Genomic DNA, 17,024 nt, shown 5'->3' on the forward strand with positions numbered 1-17,024 from the left:
TTCATTGTCATCCATTAAAACATTGACACCTCTTGGTATCTTAACTATATGATACTTATCAAATGGAATTTCACTTCCCTCTTTTTAAGTATGCTTGAAAAATGAAGTCACATATCGTACCATTTGCTAGATGTTGTAATTCCAGCCCAAGTCAGAAAAATATGTGTTCAAATTCAAGCCTGTACATATTTTCATTATTGAGGTTAATTTCTATACACTACTAATATAGAAGACTTGTAAGAAGACTTCTTCACAATATCATATCACTTATAAGATAACTATCGCGTAACAGTCTTGAAAAATGAGATTAGTAAGCTAAAAAATAGAACAGGTTATGTGTTGCAGCAGGCTATTTGTCGGTACATATATGTTTAATCATAACAAAAAGCTTGCTTCCCCACCTAGGGGCGGACCAAGTGCTTCGATTTTGAATCCAATATTTTCAATGCGGAGTAAAGATTTTGAAAACCTAGAAATAATTCAATAAATATTAGTTCTAAACCCATAAGTCAAAAGGTACAATCAGTCCGGTGCTAAGAACTTTAAAGATCAAACTCATCAAGTCAAAATTTTGGATCCGCCTGTTTCCACCTCACACCATTCCCTTAAAAATAATTTCTTGAGATTGGGACATACAAGAAAAGACAAACCAGAAGAATACTCTTTGAGGGGACCCCATATAAAAAAGATTCCAAACAAACTCATGTCATGAAACTAACCTCCACAATCTTAAAGAGCCTTATACAAACAAAATAAGAAGGACAATTATTCATGTCCTTTTGATAAGTCTTCAACTCTTTGCAATTTTCAAAACTTTACTCTCTTTTCATAAATCATTTTGGTTACATACGTGATGTCGAATTCAGATAGAAGTAGTAACCATCTTGCGGTTCATCCAAGTATGCTAGTCATAGCAATCCTTCAATTTCTACTCTTAAATATTGTTAAGGTCAATGGCTCTCCATTTCAAGATTTGCCATCTTCACAAGATGAATCCAACAATTTCAGGCCAAGTATTGCTGTTGTTATTGGTGTCCTCTCCATCATGTTTTCCTTAACATTTCTTCTACTCCTTTACGCTAAATTCTGTCGTAGATCACCTCCTCCCCTTCACAACGCGATGCAAATTCATCAAAATGGACTAACAACCCTTCCAATTGGAAGAATTTCCTCAGGTATCGATAAAACTGTCATCGAATCACTCCCCTTTTTCAGGTTCTCATTGCTTAAAGGCTCGAAAAAAGGTCTCGAATGTGCTGTTTGTTTGTCAAGCTTCGAAGATGTTGAAGTCCTTCGATTGCTCCCAAAGTGCAAACACGCATTTCACATCAATTGTATTGATCAATGGCTCGAAAAACATTCGAGTTGTCCTCTTTGTAGACACAAAATCAGTGCTGAGGACAATTCATTGTTGACATATTCAAATAGTTTTCGGTTCTTGAGGAATCAATCTGAGCTAAGAGAGGATTCCAATTTGGAACTTTATGTACAAAGAGAAGCAAATGGTTGTAACAGATCATCAAGATTCAGTATTGGCAGCATAAGTTTCAAGAAATCTGAAAAGGGTGTTAGAGAAGACGAAATACTAATTCAAGAAAACGACGTTTTTGATCAAACAGAGGAACAACAAAACAGAATTCTACACAAGTTCAATCATAAGATTATTGTGTCTGATGTTGTTTTAAAACATCGATGGAGCAACGTTAGTTCATCTGATTTTATGCTCTTGAATAGTGAAATGATTAATGACACGACGAGCAACAGATTCTCATACTTGGAATCAAGAACCAATTTAGAAAGTACATCAAAAGTGTTGAGGCAAAATGAGAAGAGATCCATGTCTGAGATTTTGATTTGTCCAAGATTTGATGATTTTAGTACTAGGAGTTGTAATAGAGAGAGTTCTTGTGTTGTACCAAATAATGTGAAGGATGAAAAAAGGAGGAATCTTTGGCTACCAATTGCAAGAAGAACAGTTCAATGGTTTGCAAATAGAGAAAAAAGGTATGCAGCACAGCCAGAATATACAAGACAATCATTCAATGTATAGTCATTATCATAGCTATATTTGCATAATTGGTAAGTCAAAGAATTTGAGTTACATTAAGATAGATGAGAAAAAAATCATCCAGCTATGTATGATTGTTGTGTTCAAAATATGTAAACGCGTTGAGATTTTTATTTTTCTTTTTATGGATCTTAACATCTTTAGCCAGCCAACTAAGTTTTTTTTTTTTTTTAGCCGCCTAACTGTAGTATCTTGTAGCAGTCACTGACATATTACATATATTCACAATATCCCAAATTTTTAAAAACTTTTTCATTAATTACTTTTATGTCTTAATTTTATTTATTTAAGTAAGCTCACTTTTGTATATTTAGTGTCCTTACAATAATTTTCAAATTTTTTTAAAACTTTTTAATTAATTACAGGTCCTAATCTTATTTATTTATGTCAATTTTTTTTGTTTTTGTTTTTAAAGTCTACTTTTTATTTACCTCATTTTTTTTTTTTTTTATCGTGCTCGATATCCGCATTTTCAATTAATCCGTGATAATTAGACCGCATCGCGCCTATTCGGGGAGCGCTTCCTCCAAAGATTTTTTTCCATATCCATGTTCGAATCGCTAATCCTAATTAAGAGAGCACTCGAAATACCACGCTTGCACAAGTTAAATTATGTATTTATCTTAAAAGTTCATTAACTATGTATAGATTATTTATTTAGAACTAAATAACTTCAGAAAATTATGATACATAAGTTATAATTTCATCAAAATGGAAGTTAAAATATTAAAGGAGTGGAATGAAAATTTTGCTTTTATATAACTACCCACTTGTGGGACTACAATGGGTATATGGTTGTTGTTGTTGTTGTTGTACGCACTTAACACAAATTATATTTCTTTAGTTAAAATATCTTTTTATATCTGAGTTTAGGCTAAGATTTTGCCTCACATAACTAGTATTCAATATATAACAAGTGTATAGTAAGTGTATATTTAGTGGACATATTGTTTACAGTTATTTTTGTCGTAAGTTTTTTTTTTTTTTTTTAAATTGTTTTTATTACATAGTGGGTAGGGAAAGGGAAATGGGGGAGGGGATTACAACGGGGATTCAATCAATTTTTTAGATTACCGTAAGCTTTGTTTAAAATAGTGTGTAGTGTAAAATTCCTTTTTTTTTTTTTTTTCCACTGACATTTTGTTTCGTAGGCTTATTTCTTAGCGAAATTTCTGTTTACGATCACGTGAAGTTGCCGTACAACAATGTATAATTATTCTTAACAACCCTGATGAAGTAATATGAAATAGGTAAATAAATTACTAAAACTCATTAAATTACATTATATGTAAAATTTCTTTACATTGTTAGTGCATATTGGTAAAATCCTGTAAATGCTAAGTGCTAACAAAGCGAGATAATACAAAGGATCTCTTGAACTAGATCAAACTTTGATAAAGAAAAGTTTAGCATTAAGACATTTCTTTCATTAAATCTTCAGCTCCTTCATAAAACATTTCTTTCAACTATGCTTCTTTTAGATTCTTTTTAAAAATGTTTCTAAATATAAGTTCGAATTCAGTAATAGCCGGGCAAAAAGCAAAAGTTTTTTAATGAGTTTTCCAGAAGACGCCCCCCTTTTTTAATTTTTCAAGTTTCTAAATTAAAATAAAAGAACAAATTCATTAATTTCTGTTATATTTTTAATTATTTTAATAAAGTTATGCTGCTTTTTTTAATTAATTGTGTGAGCTTTCAGTCCAACAACTCATTAAAATACGCAATTTTTGAAGTGTCATACCTTGTCCATTTCAATGGCACATATCTTTTTTTATATTTCTGTAGTTTTCTGGCTGTCACAAGGAATATTGTGATCTTAAAAATATCAATTTTTTTAAATAAAAAAAACCAATTTTTGGATTTGGCAATATTTTCTGTGTCTTCATTAGGGGATTTTATGATTCCTCAGGCCCCATGCAAGTAAGGGGAGTTGCTTTAAATTGTGAAGGCAAAAGTCATAGATAGCCCCCTAAACTTTGCCACATTTTTCTCTGGGGTGCCTAAATCGAGGATTGTATCTATTGGGTACCTAAACCAGTCCGAATTTGTACCACTTAGATACTTTTTTGATTATCAGCTACAATTATAGAGTGTGTGCAGTGCACTCGCGATGACGTGGCAGAATGTTAATTAGAAGATGACATGTGGCATTTTGGCCCACAATAATAATTAAAGGATGAATTATGAGAAAAGAAAAACTAATTTAAAAAAAAAAAAAACCAATCACAGATAGAAAAATCATCAATCTACAATTAACCCACCTGGATTACAGCAAGGAATGCCAAGATTTTTACCTATTTGAAGGATCACGACCGACCAAACAGAGTTGAATTGCAATGAACAAGTGTGTACAGAATTTAGGATTTGAGACAAGAATTATTGAACTGACTTCAAAGATAGGAAACGTAGACAGAGGGGGAAAAAGACCGATCTTTTCTCTTTGGTATGGTAAGTAATCTTTTGTGAAATTGTGTATTTGCCAAATCTGATCAGTTGACTACCAATTTACCACTATGGAATATGTGCTTAAAAAATCAAATTTCTTGTTCTCTCTTCTTTTTTTCTTTTTGGTTTCTATTAGATTTGATTATTTCTTTTCTTTTCTTTGGTGTAAAATTATTTTTATAATTTTTAGTATAGCTCTTCTTTCCCAATAAATTCACCCTCCACCAGCCGCCCATCATTGCCGTTCCTCCGCCGCGTCGTCCCTTTAAACCCATCATTTTCCGTCTCTGTTTTTCTTTGTTTGATTTTTAAATCAGATTGTTTTGTGGTTATCATTCACTATTTTCGAGCAGACGAGAGAGAGAAAAGAAAGTGGTGGCGGTCTCCATATTTTCCGTCGAACAAGATAATAACAGTGGATAATTATTGGATTCAAAGAAAAAGGAGGAGGAGATGGTGGTGTGGTGATGGTGATTTCGATCTAAAAAAAAGATGAAAAATCGGTTATTATTGGTGGTGGCATCAACAATGATGGTGGCACGCGCGGGGGTGGAGGAAATAATGACAAAAACTAACGAAGAAGAAGAGGTTTTTTTTAAAATCAGCTAAAAGTATAACCTTTCACGCGCCTATGGTAAGTGCATTACACACATTTTGCCACCTCAGCAAAAAGTATCTAAGTGGTACAAATTCGGACTGGTTTTGGTACCCAATAGGTACAATCCTCGGTTTAGGTACCCCAGAGAAAAATGTAGCAAAATTTAGGGGGCTATCTATGACTTTTGCCACAATATTGTTTTTGTTAGTACTCATATTTTAATTTAAGCCGCCTTATTCTTATTTTATATTTCCAATAGGTTTAGAAAATGCCACTACATTGTACTAAGTAGTACTACCTTTTTTTGTTTTGTGTGTTCCTAGTAGCTATTTTTATATAGGCTAGCTCGTAGGTACAATGTTGTGCGTACATAACACGATATAAATTTAAAAATCCCATAAAAAGAAATTGTCTAGAAAACATAGGATTTAGATCTATACGAATTTAGTTAGCGAAAGCAAAATTAAAGATAAGTAGTTTGGTATAAAGGGACGAAAATTATTGTTTGAAAAAATAAATACTATCTTCTGATGTTCGATAAGTAAGCAGAAAATATTATGTAAGAGTATTTATATACCGTACAATTTAAGCAAACACTATAGGTCTATAGCGGTTGGATGGTGGAAATGTGGGTGAGGAAGCTGAGACAACCAATATGGAATGTCGCTTATGGATTACCACCACAAAAGTTATTTTTTTTATTTGAATAAAAACTTATTTTCTTAGAAAAAAATATTTTCCTCCATAACAACATGCCCTTGTCGTAGACTAAAAGTAGCACCTTGTAGATGAAAAAAAAAAAAAAAAGAGTTTCAGCAAGAGGTGCATGTGAAACATAAATAGTATTTTTGAAGGTTGGATGAGGCTAAAAACAATATTAGTAATTAAGACTTGGATAAAAGATTAAGCCCTCATACTGCAATTTCCCTAATTTTATATTATGCCATTACGTTTGAACAATTTTTTTTATGGAAATTAGTATCTTAACGTTGATCATTGCAATATTATATTAGAATCATCCCAAAGCTGATTTAGACATTATAGAGTCAACTGTACTGGAGTAAGCCGCCAACTTTGCAATATGTAACCAGAGGTATAGTAATGGGATGGATATTTTTTCATGCTTAATTAGAAGTCTCCTGTTGAATTATGGATATAATTTTTTTTGATGGGAAGTATTTTTCTTTTTAATACGTCTTACGCATGCAGGACCTCAATACGTGTACCAAATAAGGAGTGGGAAAAAAACTTTGATCTTGCTGACTTCAGTAGTATGATTTATCTCCATTAATATTTATCCTCAAGTAAACTAAACAAACAAAAAAAATAGTTTAATTACGGAGAATATTTATAGGGATTATAATCTAGTGACTGTAATCACTGCATTCAAGTTTACCAAAGACCCTTTTCATTTTTAATGTCCTCCTTAACAGATTCACTGACTCACTCAACACCTAAAACATTTAGTTAAAAGAATGATTTTTTTTATTATTTTACATAACGTATTTAGTTAAAAGTTGCAACTGATGAATGGATAGAACTTCGATTCACGTAACTACAAGAAAAGACAATTATATTTGATACTATATAGAGATTTTACAATGATGTCATATTAGTTCACGCTTATCATTTGTTGTAAACACACCATTCATGTTTCTGTACATAATGTAATATTTACAATTTGTCAGTCTATATAATTTATAAGAGTATCATTTCTCGATATGGATCTATGTATATAATTTTGGTGTGGATCCCATGCTCACGAAATACAATTCACATATATGCTTTTTGGCTGTTTCAATTGTGTCTATTTGATGATGAAATTTAATTGTATGCATTGTTATTTATACTTATCTACACGGTGATATCATCTCGGTTGGATTTTCCAGCAATCCCAACACAATTTCTAGCCTTTTAAATATATGGGAGAATAACCTATATATACATGGGTATATTTACAAAATATGATGATACTTTTTAGTTTACAAAACATAGCAACAGATTTCTTACAAAACATGTACGAAAATTTTGTGTATGAAATGTGTATATCTTGTTCAAAGCTTAAAATTTTCACTCAGAATTTTGTGTATAAAAACTGTATAAAATATGTATATCTTGCTCAAGGCTTAAAAATTTCGCTCAAATTTTTGTGTATGAAATATGTATATCTCGCTCAAGGCTTAGTATTCTCACATTTTTAGTGTGATTGTATAAAAACGGTATGAAATATGTATATAACTGTATAAATTTTGTATAAAGTTCATGTAAGGTTTTTGGAAATTTAATACAACTACAACAACATTATATACAAATTTGATACAAATTTAATACAATTTTGAATCTCGCTTCGAAATTCGAATGGAATTCTAATACAACTACAACAACATTGTATACAATTTTCATACAATATTAATACAAAATTTATTGAATATGAAATTCAAAATTTTCAGCAACAAGTTGCACTGTATGTGGAACATCAAAAAGCAGTGACGATACGTAATGATGTTAACTTGAAGAAGGAGACTTTAAGGATAGAGCCTAATGAGGATAACCCTGGCAAGTACCTTGTGGCTGTAGATAAAAAGATTGAAATTTATGCTTCTCGCAGCAACAGCTGGAGATAAAAAGCTTAATTCCAAGTATGCTTTGTTGATGAAGAAGAGAAAGAGATTGAGAATCGCCTCGTTGAAAAGTTGGGGCAGTGCTGGAAAGCATGGATGAAACTGAGCATCGCAAGCGGTTTTTTTTTTCCAGATCTGGGCAGATTATGATAGAGAAGGGGAACGGAAGGGTTGGTTGGTTTTTTTTCCGCATCTGCATGCATCGTGATAGAAAAGCTTTAAGGATGCTTTTTATTTTGTCCAGATCCGTTATGTTTTGTAATTAAATTTGTATGTTTTGTAAATAAGAAAAAACATCCTTATATTTTGTAATATAGAGTCTTAAGTAGTATATTAGGTCATTTCTTGATTGGGGGGTTCATTTAATTACTCTTTGCTTCTTCGAGGGGGAACTAATAATATAATGCTTACCCCATCTTTAAAGATTGAGAACTTAAGTTCAAATGCTTACCTCCTCTCAATTTTTTTTTTTTAATCGACGTCCGGTATCTTCTTTCACCTGACTAATTCTGATTCACGCCAGATGACATATCCCATTTTAGAGGAAAACCGTTTCGTAGCAAAGACGATTCCCTTCCGTACTCGAACCTGAGGCCTTTATTGTTGACCTCTCAATCTTTCTTTTCAACTCTAAAGAAACATGCAATTAAAAGGGGAAAAAAAAGTGATAATCACTCGAGATTACAAATCTAGATAGTCAAAAGAAGGTGACAACTTACTAGGGTTGTTTTACATTTTCATAGTCACATTACAAGAGTAAGAGTTGTGCTTATATTCATTGTTTTTCTTTTGGCCGTGTTAATTAAGTCCTAAATCCTAAGAGATTACACTGGGTATGTTGTTATTGTGTAGTAGTAGTTTATATATCATGATGTCAGATTTCTATGCTTCCAACTGAATCCATTACTTTTTCTTCAATTAATTATGCAAACATATATCCAAAAGGAAAAATAAAAATGCATAAATATGACATGCTGAACCCACTAATTCTAAATTGGAATTCATCTAAGATGTCTTGTGAAAATGAAGCTAGGTAATTGTCATCAATATGGTGTTTTTTCATGTGTTGGTTTATATGAGAGAGTGAGACAACCTACAGACAAACATGATACTCCACGACCGATTATCTCAGGTTATGTATAAGATGTACTGATATCCTAAAGGTATGAATATATGTAATCGTTTGTGCAAAATCATGAGAGTTTGATACAAGTGAATATTATCATATCATATGAAGAGTATCTTTTTGCTGACTTAGCGTATCAACTGGTATCATTGCAAATAATTGGCGAGACGAGCATGAAGATGACATATACCACTATTTAAATAAATGATATTTTCTTTTATTTTCCTAGCAATTATGGACTTTCTGGACCACGATCCAAAAATCCTTTTTGAACATACTGAAATTTTTATGAGAAATATTAGACCACAGTTTAAAATTTTATAAGTTATTGTATATGTTAGGCGACAATCTAATATTTTATCTATAAGGTTGAGAAATATATGAGGGAAAAACAGACTTGAGTCTAGCATTGTCTGAAAAAGTAATTTCGTAATATCTCTATTTGCAATAATTTTTTTTTTTTTTTTAAAAAGGGGTAAATTCTAAATCATTCAGGTTAGAAAAGGGACATTTACGTAAAGCTAAGGCCCAACTAAATGGTCATCGTTCGGGTCATTTGCACTTTTGTCTCTATTTTGTGCCGGTCTTTAATTTTCCCCTTATAACAAATAACTTTTTCGCAGGACATAATTTTATACATAATATCCCACAAGTTATGTCCCGTGCTCTTAAAAAATTTATGCCTCCCTAAGCATAAGTTCGGTTTTGAAGGGAAAAAATTAAAGGGGCAATTTTGTCTTTTGGGGTGGTCTTTAAATTTTGCCCCTCAAATTGCTGGTCTTAAAGTTTTGCCCTTCGCCTAAAATTCATGGGTTCTGAGTTCAAACCCCCGCTCAGTCAAAAATTTTAAAAAAAATCGCAAGACAGAGTTTGAATTTCGCTCTGCCCCCTCCGGCAGACTTTTAGTTATGCTTAACTAAAAATCTGCCAGAGGGGACAGACTTTGCCTTGAGGCATATATTTTATTTTATTTTTACTTTTCAAGGCAAACTTTTAGTTATGCTTTAAGGAAAAAGATCCGCCTTATGGGGCATACTTTTAGTTATGCCTCAACTAAAAGTGTGCCCCATAAGAGATAACTAAAAGTATGCCCATAGCGTAAACTTTTTTTCCTTAAGGCATAACTAAAAGTTTGCCTTATAAGGCAAAGTCTATGCCTTAAGAAAAGTTCGCCTTTGGGCATACTTTGGTTATGCCTTAACTAAAAGTTTGCCTCATAAGGCATAACTAAACTATGCCTTAGGAAAGTTCCGCCTTACGAGGCAGATTTTAGTTCTCACGATCCGCATAATTTTAGTTTTTTCTAATGAGTGTATGCCTGATCCGCATACACGCCCTAGCCTTGCCTTGCGAAATTATTTTTTTAATGAGCGGGGGTTCGAACCCAGAACCTCAGGTATTCGCCTACCTTTTCAAGTGAAGGGCAAAACTTAAAGACCCCAAATATGAGGGGCAAAATTTAAAGACCACAAATATAAGGGACAAAATTTAAAGACCACACCAAAAGAAGGACAATCCGGGCAAAAAAAGGAAATTAAAGACCAGTCCATTTGAATGGCAACATTTTTTTGCGCGGATTTTCCTTCTTTTGTGGTGGTCTTTAAATTTTGCCCCTCAAATTGGTGGTCTTTAAGTTTTGCCATTCGCTTGAAAAGGTGGCCGAAAGTACTGAGGTTCTGGGTTCAAACCCTCGCTCAAGCATAAAAATAAAAATAATTTCGCAAGGCAAGGCTTTGAGAAAAGTCTGCCTTATGCGGCATAAGTTGCCTTAAGGCATAACTAAAGTTATGCCGGATGGCATAGGTTGCCTTTTAAGGCAACAAAGACAACCTATACCGGATCCGACATAACTTTCCCCAAGCCTTGCCTTGTGAAATTATGGCATAAAAGTTATGCCGTATCTGGCATAACTTTCCCCAAGCCTTGTCTTGCGAAATTATTTTTTATTTTTACACTAGAGCTGGGGTTCGAACCCAAAACCTCAAGGTTTCTACGCTAAGGGAAAAATTTAAAGACCAGCAATTTGAGCGACAAAAATTAAAGATCACCCTGAATGAGGGGCATTCCTGCAAATTACCCGAATGGCAACAATTAAAGAGCACCCATTTGACGGGTAGACCGTGCAATTTCTTGACCAACAATATCACACTATATTAAGAGTGTTTTTGAGCTGACTTAGCTCATCAACTGATGTAGTTGTTAATGGTAGATGAGTTGAGTATGAAGATGACAGAATGATAACGTGAAATACAACTTACTGCCTTTGACTGTCTACTTGCCGGTTTACTATTTTTACCAAGTAATTGCACGGTTTGGCCTTCAAATGCACTGGTCTTTAATTTTTTTCTCCTTCAAATGGGATTTGTCTTTAATTTTGTCCTTCAAAATCGAAACTTATGTCTATAGGGTCATAAGTTCTTTAAGGTCACTAGTATAACTTGTGAATATTATGATACGTAACTTATGCCCCTATAGGCATAAGTTTGATTTTGAAGCAAAATTTAAAGATCAGCTCGTTTGAAGGACAAAAAATTAAAGACCAGCACAAAATAGTTTTTACTAGTAGATGCAAATCTCCATATATGCCCAACTAAATGGTCATAATTTGGGCCATTATGGTCCATCCATTTCTCATACCATAAGCCCAAAAAGAATTAGAACAGTCTCGTGATTCTCCATCACAATCGCACAACCTTAGTCATCATTAAAAACAAAACTGTTTGTTTATGTTTTATTCCCTCTTTTAGCATCCACACTTCACTTCCCCAACACAAAAACCAAATCTTCAATTGTCTCATAAACAATCAAAATCCATATATAGAGCTGCAAAAAGCAGCTTTACATAAACAAAAGAAAAATGGTTAGAATTTTACCTATGGCCTCTTCAATTAGGCCTTCACTTACATCCTTCAAGTTTTCTGGCTCTTCAAGATTCTGTGTTTCTCTTTTATCTAACAATTCTACAAGGAAATTCACTTATTGTAATCTTGGTACTGGTAAAAATTCTATCTTTTTTCATTTTGAGCTTTCAATATAAACCCCTTTTACTTTTTTTGCAATACCCACTTAATATATTTGTTTTTTGTCAGTGCTCAATATTTAATTCCTGTTTGTTGGTCAGGCTTTTTTTTTTTTTTTTTTTTTTTTTTTTTCCCCTTCAATTTATGACCAATTTTTATGTACCCATGTTGTATTTTATTTTTAGTAGTATTGTTGTATGGTGGTTGAATTGGAGGTTAAAGAAGATGTTGTAATGCTACTGAAATAGAATTTTATTCATTTGATGACACATACATATGGTTTTTTTTTTTTTTTAAATTTGTGGAACATGGAAATGAGATTCTGGTATACTGATGATGTGCCTACTGAGTTGTGATTGAATTGTCTGTATAAATGATAGTAAGAAAAAAAAAAACCTTTGTTAGAGGGGCCAATTTTACTCCAAGAAATTTTTATTGACAAACACCATTGATGACTGTCGTCAGAAAGTGGCATGCTCGTATTGAGTAGTTGAAGTTGTTTCATTGACCTAAAGTAGTTATCTCCGTTTTGAGTCCGCGCAACTTAGCGTATGTCTATTGACCTTCAGACTCTACCTAAGGGGCCATTTGGTTGCTGGTTAGGTCGTGAATTATTCATGTATTAAAACCAGCATCATTAGTACCTTGTTTGGTAGCATTTTAATTGCTATGTATAAAATTCAGCACACCGAGTACGGTGTTTGGTTATTGGTTTACAATCCCGCATAACTAATACATGTATAAGTTATTGAGGGAATCTATGTATTATTTTTCGCAGGGTAGAAGATGGAATAACTAATACAAGAATAACTGAAACCCTGCATAATTAGACCCTGCATAACTACTCCCTATATTACTATTACTAATACCTGAATAACTCTAACCAGCAACCAAACGGCCCCTTTAGGTGTTCATCCGTTAGTAAGAGAGTTGCTTTCTTGGTAATATTGTTGGTTATGCAGCGGTTCCGCAGTTGCAATCTTTTGGCCTTAAAGCTTCTAAGCTGTTAAGAGAAAACGGAGGCAGTTTGTCGGTTAGTGCTGCAGGAAATATGGCACATGCAAACACTGCTGCTACCCAAGAAAATGTCCTAGAATGGGTCAAGCAGGACAAGAGAAGAATGCTCCATGTTGTTTACCGTGTTGGAGACCTTGACAGGACGATAAAGTATAAATTTCTTGACACTCCATTTTGCTTGTCTAATTCTGTTTAATTGTCATTAGGGGTGTCAAATGGGCAGGTTGGGCTGGATTTGGGTCAAAATGGGCTGAGTTCATAAATGGGTGGGTGCATGGGCTAAAATGCGGGTCATAACCCAAACCACCCAGTCCATTTTGACCCGCCCAAATCTAACCCAACCTCCCCATTTAGCACCCCTAATCATCTTCTCTCTTACTCTCTTTTAACCTCTCATAATTGTGTGCAGATTCTATACAGAGTGCCTAGGGATGAAACTATTGAGAAAGCGTGACATCCCAGAAGAAAGATACACAAATGCTTTTCTAGGATATGGACCAGAGGACTCTCATTTCGTGATTGAACTCACATATAGTAAGTTACTTCCTTATCCATATCACTATGCCATTTCTTTTTCTTTCTAGACACAACTCAAATGGTTAAGACTACTTCAAATATCTCTTTTACAATCTCCGCTTTTTCATTAATCTGATGTTTTAGTTTTATGGCACTGCCAGATTATGGAGTTGACAAGTATGATATCGGATCTGCGTTTGGCCATTTCGGAATTGCTGTAGAGGATGTAAGGTTCTTTATGAAGTGTTAAATAAGCGTGAAATGAATTTACATAGAACAGTACAGAATTTTCAGCACATTCTTAGTGCTGTATTAAAGATGATCTTTAGCATAAAAAAAGGAATTTTATGTGGAACAAGGAACATGTGATCTTGCATATCTGTAAGGCCCTCTCTTTGCTTAACTGCTACTGCATTTTGTATTTGTCCTCTGCAATTCAGGTGTATTACTTGCATAACCTTGTTCTTCAGTATTCATTTTTTAACAAGTTACACTTTTGGCTGGTCGGCCTGAAATAGTTACATTTGCTAGCCAAATAAACAAAAAGTATGCACTATTATGTATCAAAAATGTATATTTTATGTATATTATACATTAATATACATTTGCCGGTTATTATTCTGGTGCACGGGTTTTTATGTCAACTTTCTCTTCATTTTTTACATCTTTGACAAATTGCATGTGCATATTACTTGAGCACTTACCAGCTTGTGGGTTGTGCATTAGGTTTCAAAGACTGTTGAACTCGTAAAGGCAAAGGGAGGGAAAGTAACGAGGGAACCAGGTGCTGTTAAAGGAGGAAAGACTGTAATCGCATTTATTGAAGATCCTGATGGTTACAAGTTTGAACTTTTGGAGAGGGGTCCCACACCTGAGCCCCTATGCCAAGTAATGCTTCGAGTTGGAGATCTTGAGCGTGCCATAAAATTTTATGAGGACGTAAGATTACTGTGACTTCTTAAGCACTGTTGCCATTGTACTTACTGCTAGTCATGTGTTATTAGCTGAACTGCAAGGATCAGGTGTTAGCCACAAATTTTTACTGTACACTGTTTCATCTTCAGGCTTATGGTATGAAGCTTCTTCGCACACGTGACAACCCGGAATACAAGGTAATGTGACAGCTTTTCATAAACAGTCAACACAACTAATGAAATCATCAAGGAGGTTTAACCAAGTGTAGGCAGCTTAAATACCTATTGCTTGGAATATTAGTAAAATGCTCGTAAAGTAAGTGCCAGCATGGTGGCGATAGGTTGATTATCTTATACCGAAACAGAAAAACAGTGGAGATAGGTTAACTCTGATGCAATTTCATACTTTTTGGCGCTTTCCTATCAAGTGCATATATAGTATATAATAATTCACTTAAAAATTTAAACTTCGTCATATAAAATGGATTCTATACTAAGGTTCTGAACATGTAACTTTAATCTACTGAGAAAACATGAATTAATGTCCGAAAATGAGGCTGAAGATTGATCAATTTGACCCCTTATTTGAAAAAAAAATTGATTAATTTGACCGGTGTACGTTGAATCTGTCAAGCTTCTGGGATGGAGGAGCAGATTTTGTTTTTGGCCAGCACTGAATTTGCTGCCTTCTCTTTATATCTGATTTATGATTCCAAAGCGCGCTGTGATGGCGGCAGCCGTTTCTGTCATCCTACTTGTTGGTGAATCAATTTGCAACTTCCAATAGGTTAGCATAGATGAAATAATAATTGTTAACTAGTGTTTGTGGAAAGGAGAGATGCCATTAACAGGAATAACCTTCAGGATATACCTGTTACTAAATGCATCTGCTCTTTTGTTCCTGAAAGATATACTAATTGCTTAATAGTACTGCTTCTTAACTGCCGCACTGAATTGTATGAGATTTCAAATTTATGGCTTGATTCAAAGTGACTTTTGTCAAACTAAATAGACACGCATATAGAAGACAACGGACGGTAATTTCATTGTGCATAATTAATACAAAATAGTCTTACTAAAGCTGTTACAAATTTGTAGTATACAATAGCAATGCTGGGATATGGTCCAGAAGACTCGAGCGCTGTGATGGAGTTGACGTATAATTATGGTGTCACTGAATATGACAAGGGAAATGCTTACGCACAGGTAGCACTCCATAGACTGCTTAGCCGTTTGCTTTACCTGTCATATGTTATATTGGTGGCATTATCAGGGTAAGCCCCATGCATCTAAGTTCATTAACTTATACATATCCCAACAGATAGCTATAGGCACGGATGATGTGTACAAGACGGCAGAAGCAATAAGACTTTGTGGGGGGAAAATTACAAGGGAACCCGGACCTCTACCCGGTATCAGCACTAAGATTACAGCATGCCTCGATCCTGATGGTTGGAAGACGGTAATATTATTAACATTACAACTACGCGTTTTTCCCTTGTGGACTCATTGTGAATTTTACTCTTGTTTAATTTGCAAGTCTATAACATCTTTGGAAAACATGCAGGTTTTCGTTGACAATAGAGATTTTCTCAAGGAATTGGAGTAAACTATTTTTTGAGGAAATACTAGGCATAACACGGAACATCGTGAGGACATTGATGCTTCATCAAATTACTTCCTCACGAAAATGATGAGTCTACTATCACGAAAAAGAGCCTTAAATTGTGCATTTGTGGATTGTATTACAGAAATTGTTAGCTTGACCACCATTAGAAGAATAGAAGCATGAAATCGTACATCTGCGTGCTTTTTGTAATAAGTTTCTTGAACTTATTTATGCTGCCTTTTCATACTGGAAAACTAAGTGAAGTAGGGAATTAGTAGTTCAAAAAACTCAGCAAAGTAGGAGTTTAATAGTCCTGTCAAATTTTTTGTTCTAATAAGAATATTGTGCTGAGCATGTAAGTACTAGAGTTCGAGATTGGAGGAAAGCCATTAACAATTACAGGTCAAGGTTAGTTTTAGTTCAAAAAGTAATGTAGAAAGACCTCAGGGGTGAATCTACCGGTCGATCTATCTATCCGCTTATAGATATATGATCTAGCATGTCCATTTGTGAAATAGAAAAGAAAATAAAAAAGTTTTGAAGTTTTATGCATAAACAATGCAAGGGTAATTAAAAGTAATCGTTGGCAGTTGCCTTGACAAATAGCCAGGCCAAGTTTCCAAAAACAGTTTATTTTCAAAAGAAAAAGTACTTGTAGCTAAAAACAGTTTGTGTTTGGTCAAATTTTTAAAAAGTGTTTTTATGTGTATTTTTCTCAAAAGTACTTTTTAAAAAAGTATTTTTGGACAAAAGCTATTTTTTTTAGCTTCTGAAAAACTGCTTCTGCTACTCCTCAAAAGCACTTATTTTCTCTCAAAATCTTGGCCAAACACTTCACTTTTTTTAAAATAAGCACTTATTAAAAAAATAAGTACTTTTGGGGGAAAAATAAGCTTCGCCAAACAGGCTAAAAATGAGTATAAAAGTTCAATTTTACATTACTGAAATTGTCAAAACATGATTAAAAGATAAAGGGAAAATGTTCAAAGTTATTCAGATGTAATTTGAAATTATTCAATTTTATCCTCCATAACACTTGACTCACTCATACTCTCGTCAACAAGGTTTTACCCTTGTCGTCGTTAAGGGA

The 17,024-nt window shown here is 33.8% G+C and overlaps 2 protein-coding genes across 3 annotated transcripts; both read left to right on the forward strand.

The window, feature by feature from the left end:
* Nucleotides 1-563: 563 nt before the first annotated feature.
* On the forward strand, nt 564-2,271 carry LOC132029256 (E3 ubiquitin-protein ligase ATL42-like). Its single transcript, XM_059418570.1, has one exon. It carries the CDS (start codon nt 854-856, stop codon nt 2,048-2,050), a length of 1,197 nt encoding a protein of 398 aa, XP_059274553.1. The 5' UTR covers nt 564-853; the 3' UTR covers nt 2,051-2,271.
* Nucleotides 2,272-11,575: 9,304 nt separating this feature from the next.
* LOC132030990 (probable lactoylglutathione lyase, chloroplastic) lies at nt 11,576-16,341 on the forward strand. Of its 2 annotated transcripts, none has more exons than XM_059420807.1 (9): nt 11,576-11,848; nt 12,841-13,045; nt 13,305-13,429; nt 13,573-13,637; nt 14,138-14,350; nt 14,476-14,523; nt 15,424-15,531; nt 15,647-15,787; nt 15,893-16,341. In XM_059420807.1, exons 1-9 carry the CDS (start codon nt 11,716-11,718, stop codon nt 15,932-15,934), a joined length of 1,080 nt encoding a protein of 359 aa, XP_059276790.1. In that variant the 5' UTR covers nt 11,576-11,715; the 3' UTR covers nt 15,935-16,341. The 2 variants fall into 2 exon arrangements, with proteins under 2 accessions (XP_059276790.1, XP_059276789.1); XM_059420806.1 differs by having other exon boundaries at nt 11,578-11,854.
* The last annotated feature ends 683 nt before the right edge of the window (nt 16,342-17,024 follow it).

The sequence above is a fragment of the Lycium ferocissimum genome, chromosome 9 (genome assembly GCF_029784015.1).
Source record: "Lycium ferocissimum isolate CSIRO_LF1 chromosome 9, AGI_CSIRO_Lferr_CH_V1, whole genome shotgun sequence".
Taxonomy (NCBI): domain Eukaryota; kingdom Viridiplantae; phylum Streptophyta; class Magnoliopsida; order Solanales; family Solanaceae; genus Lycium; species Lycium ferocissimum.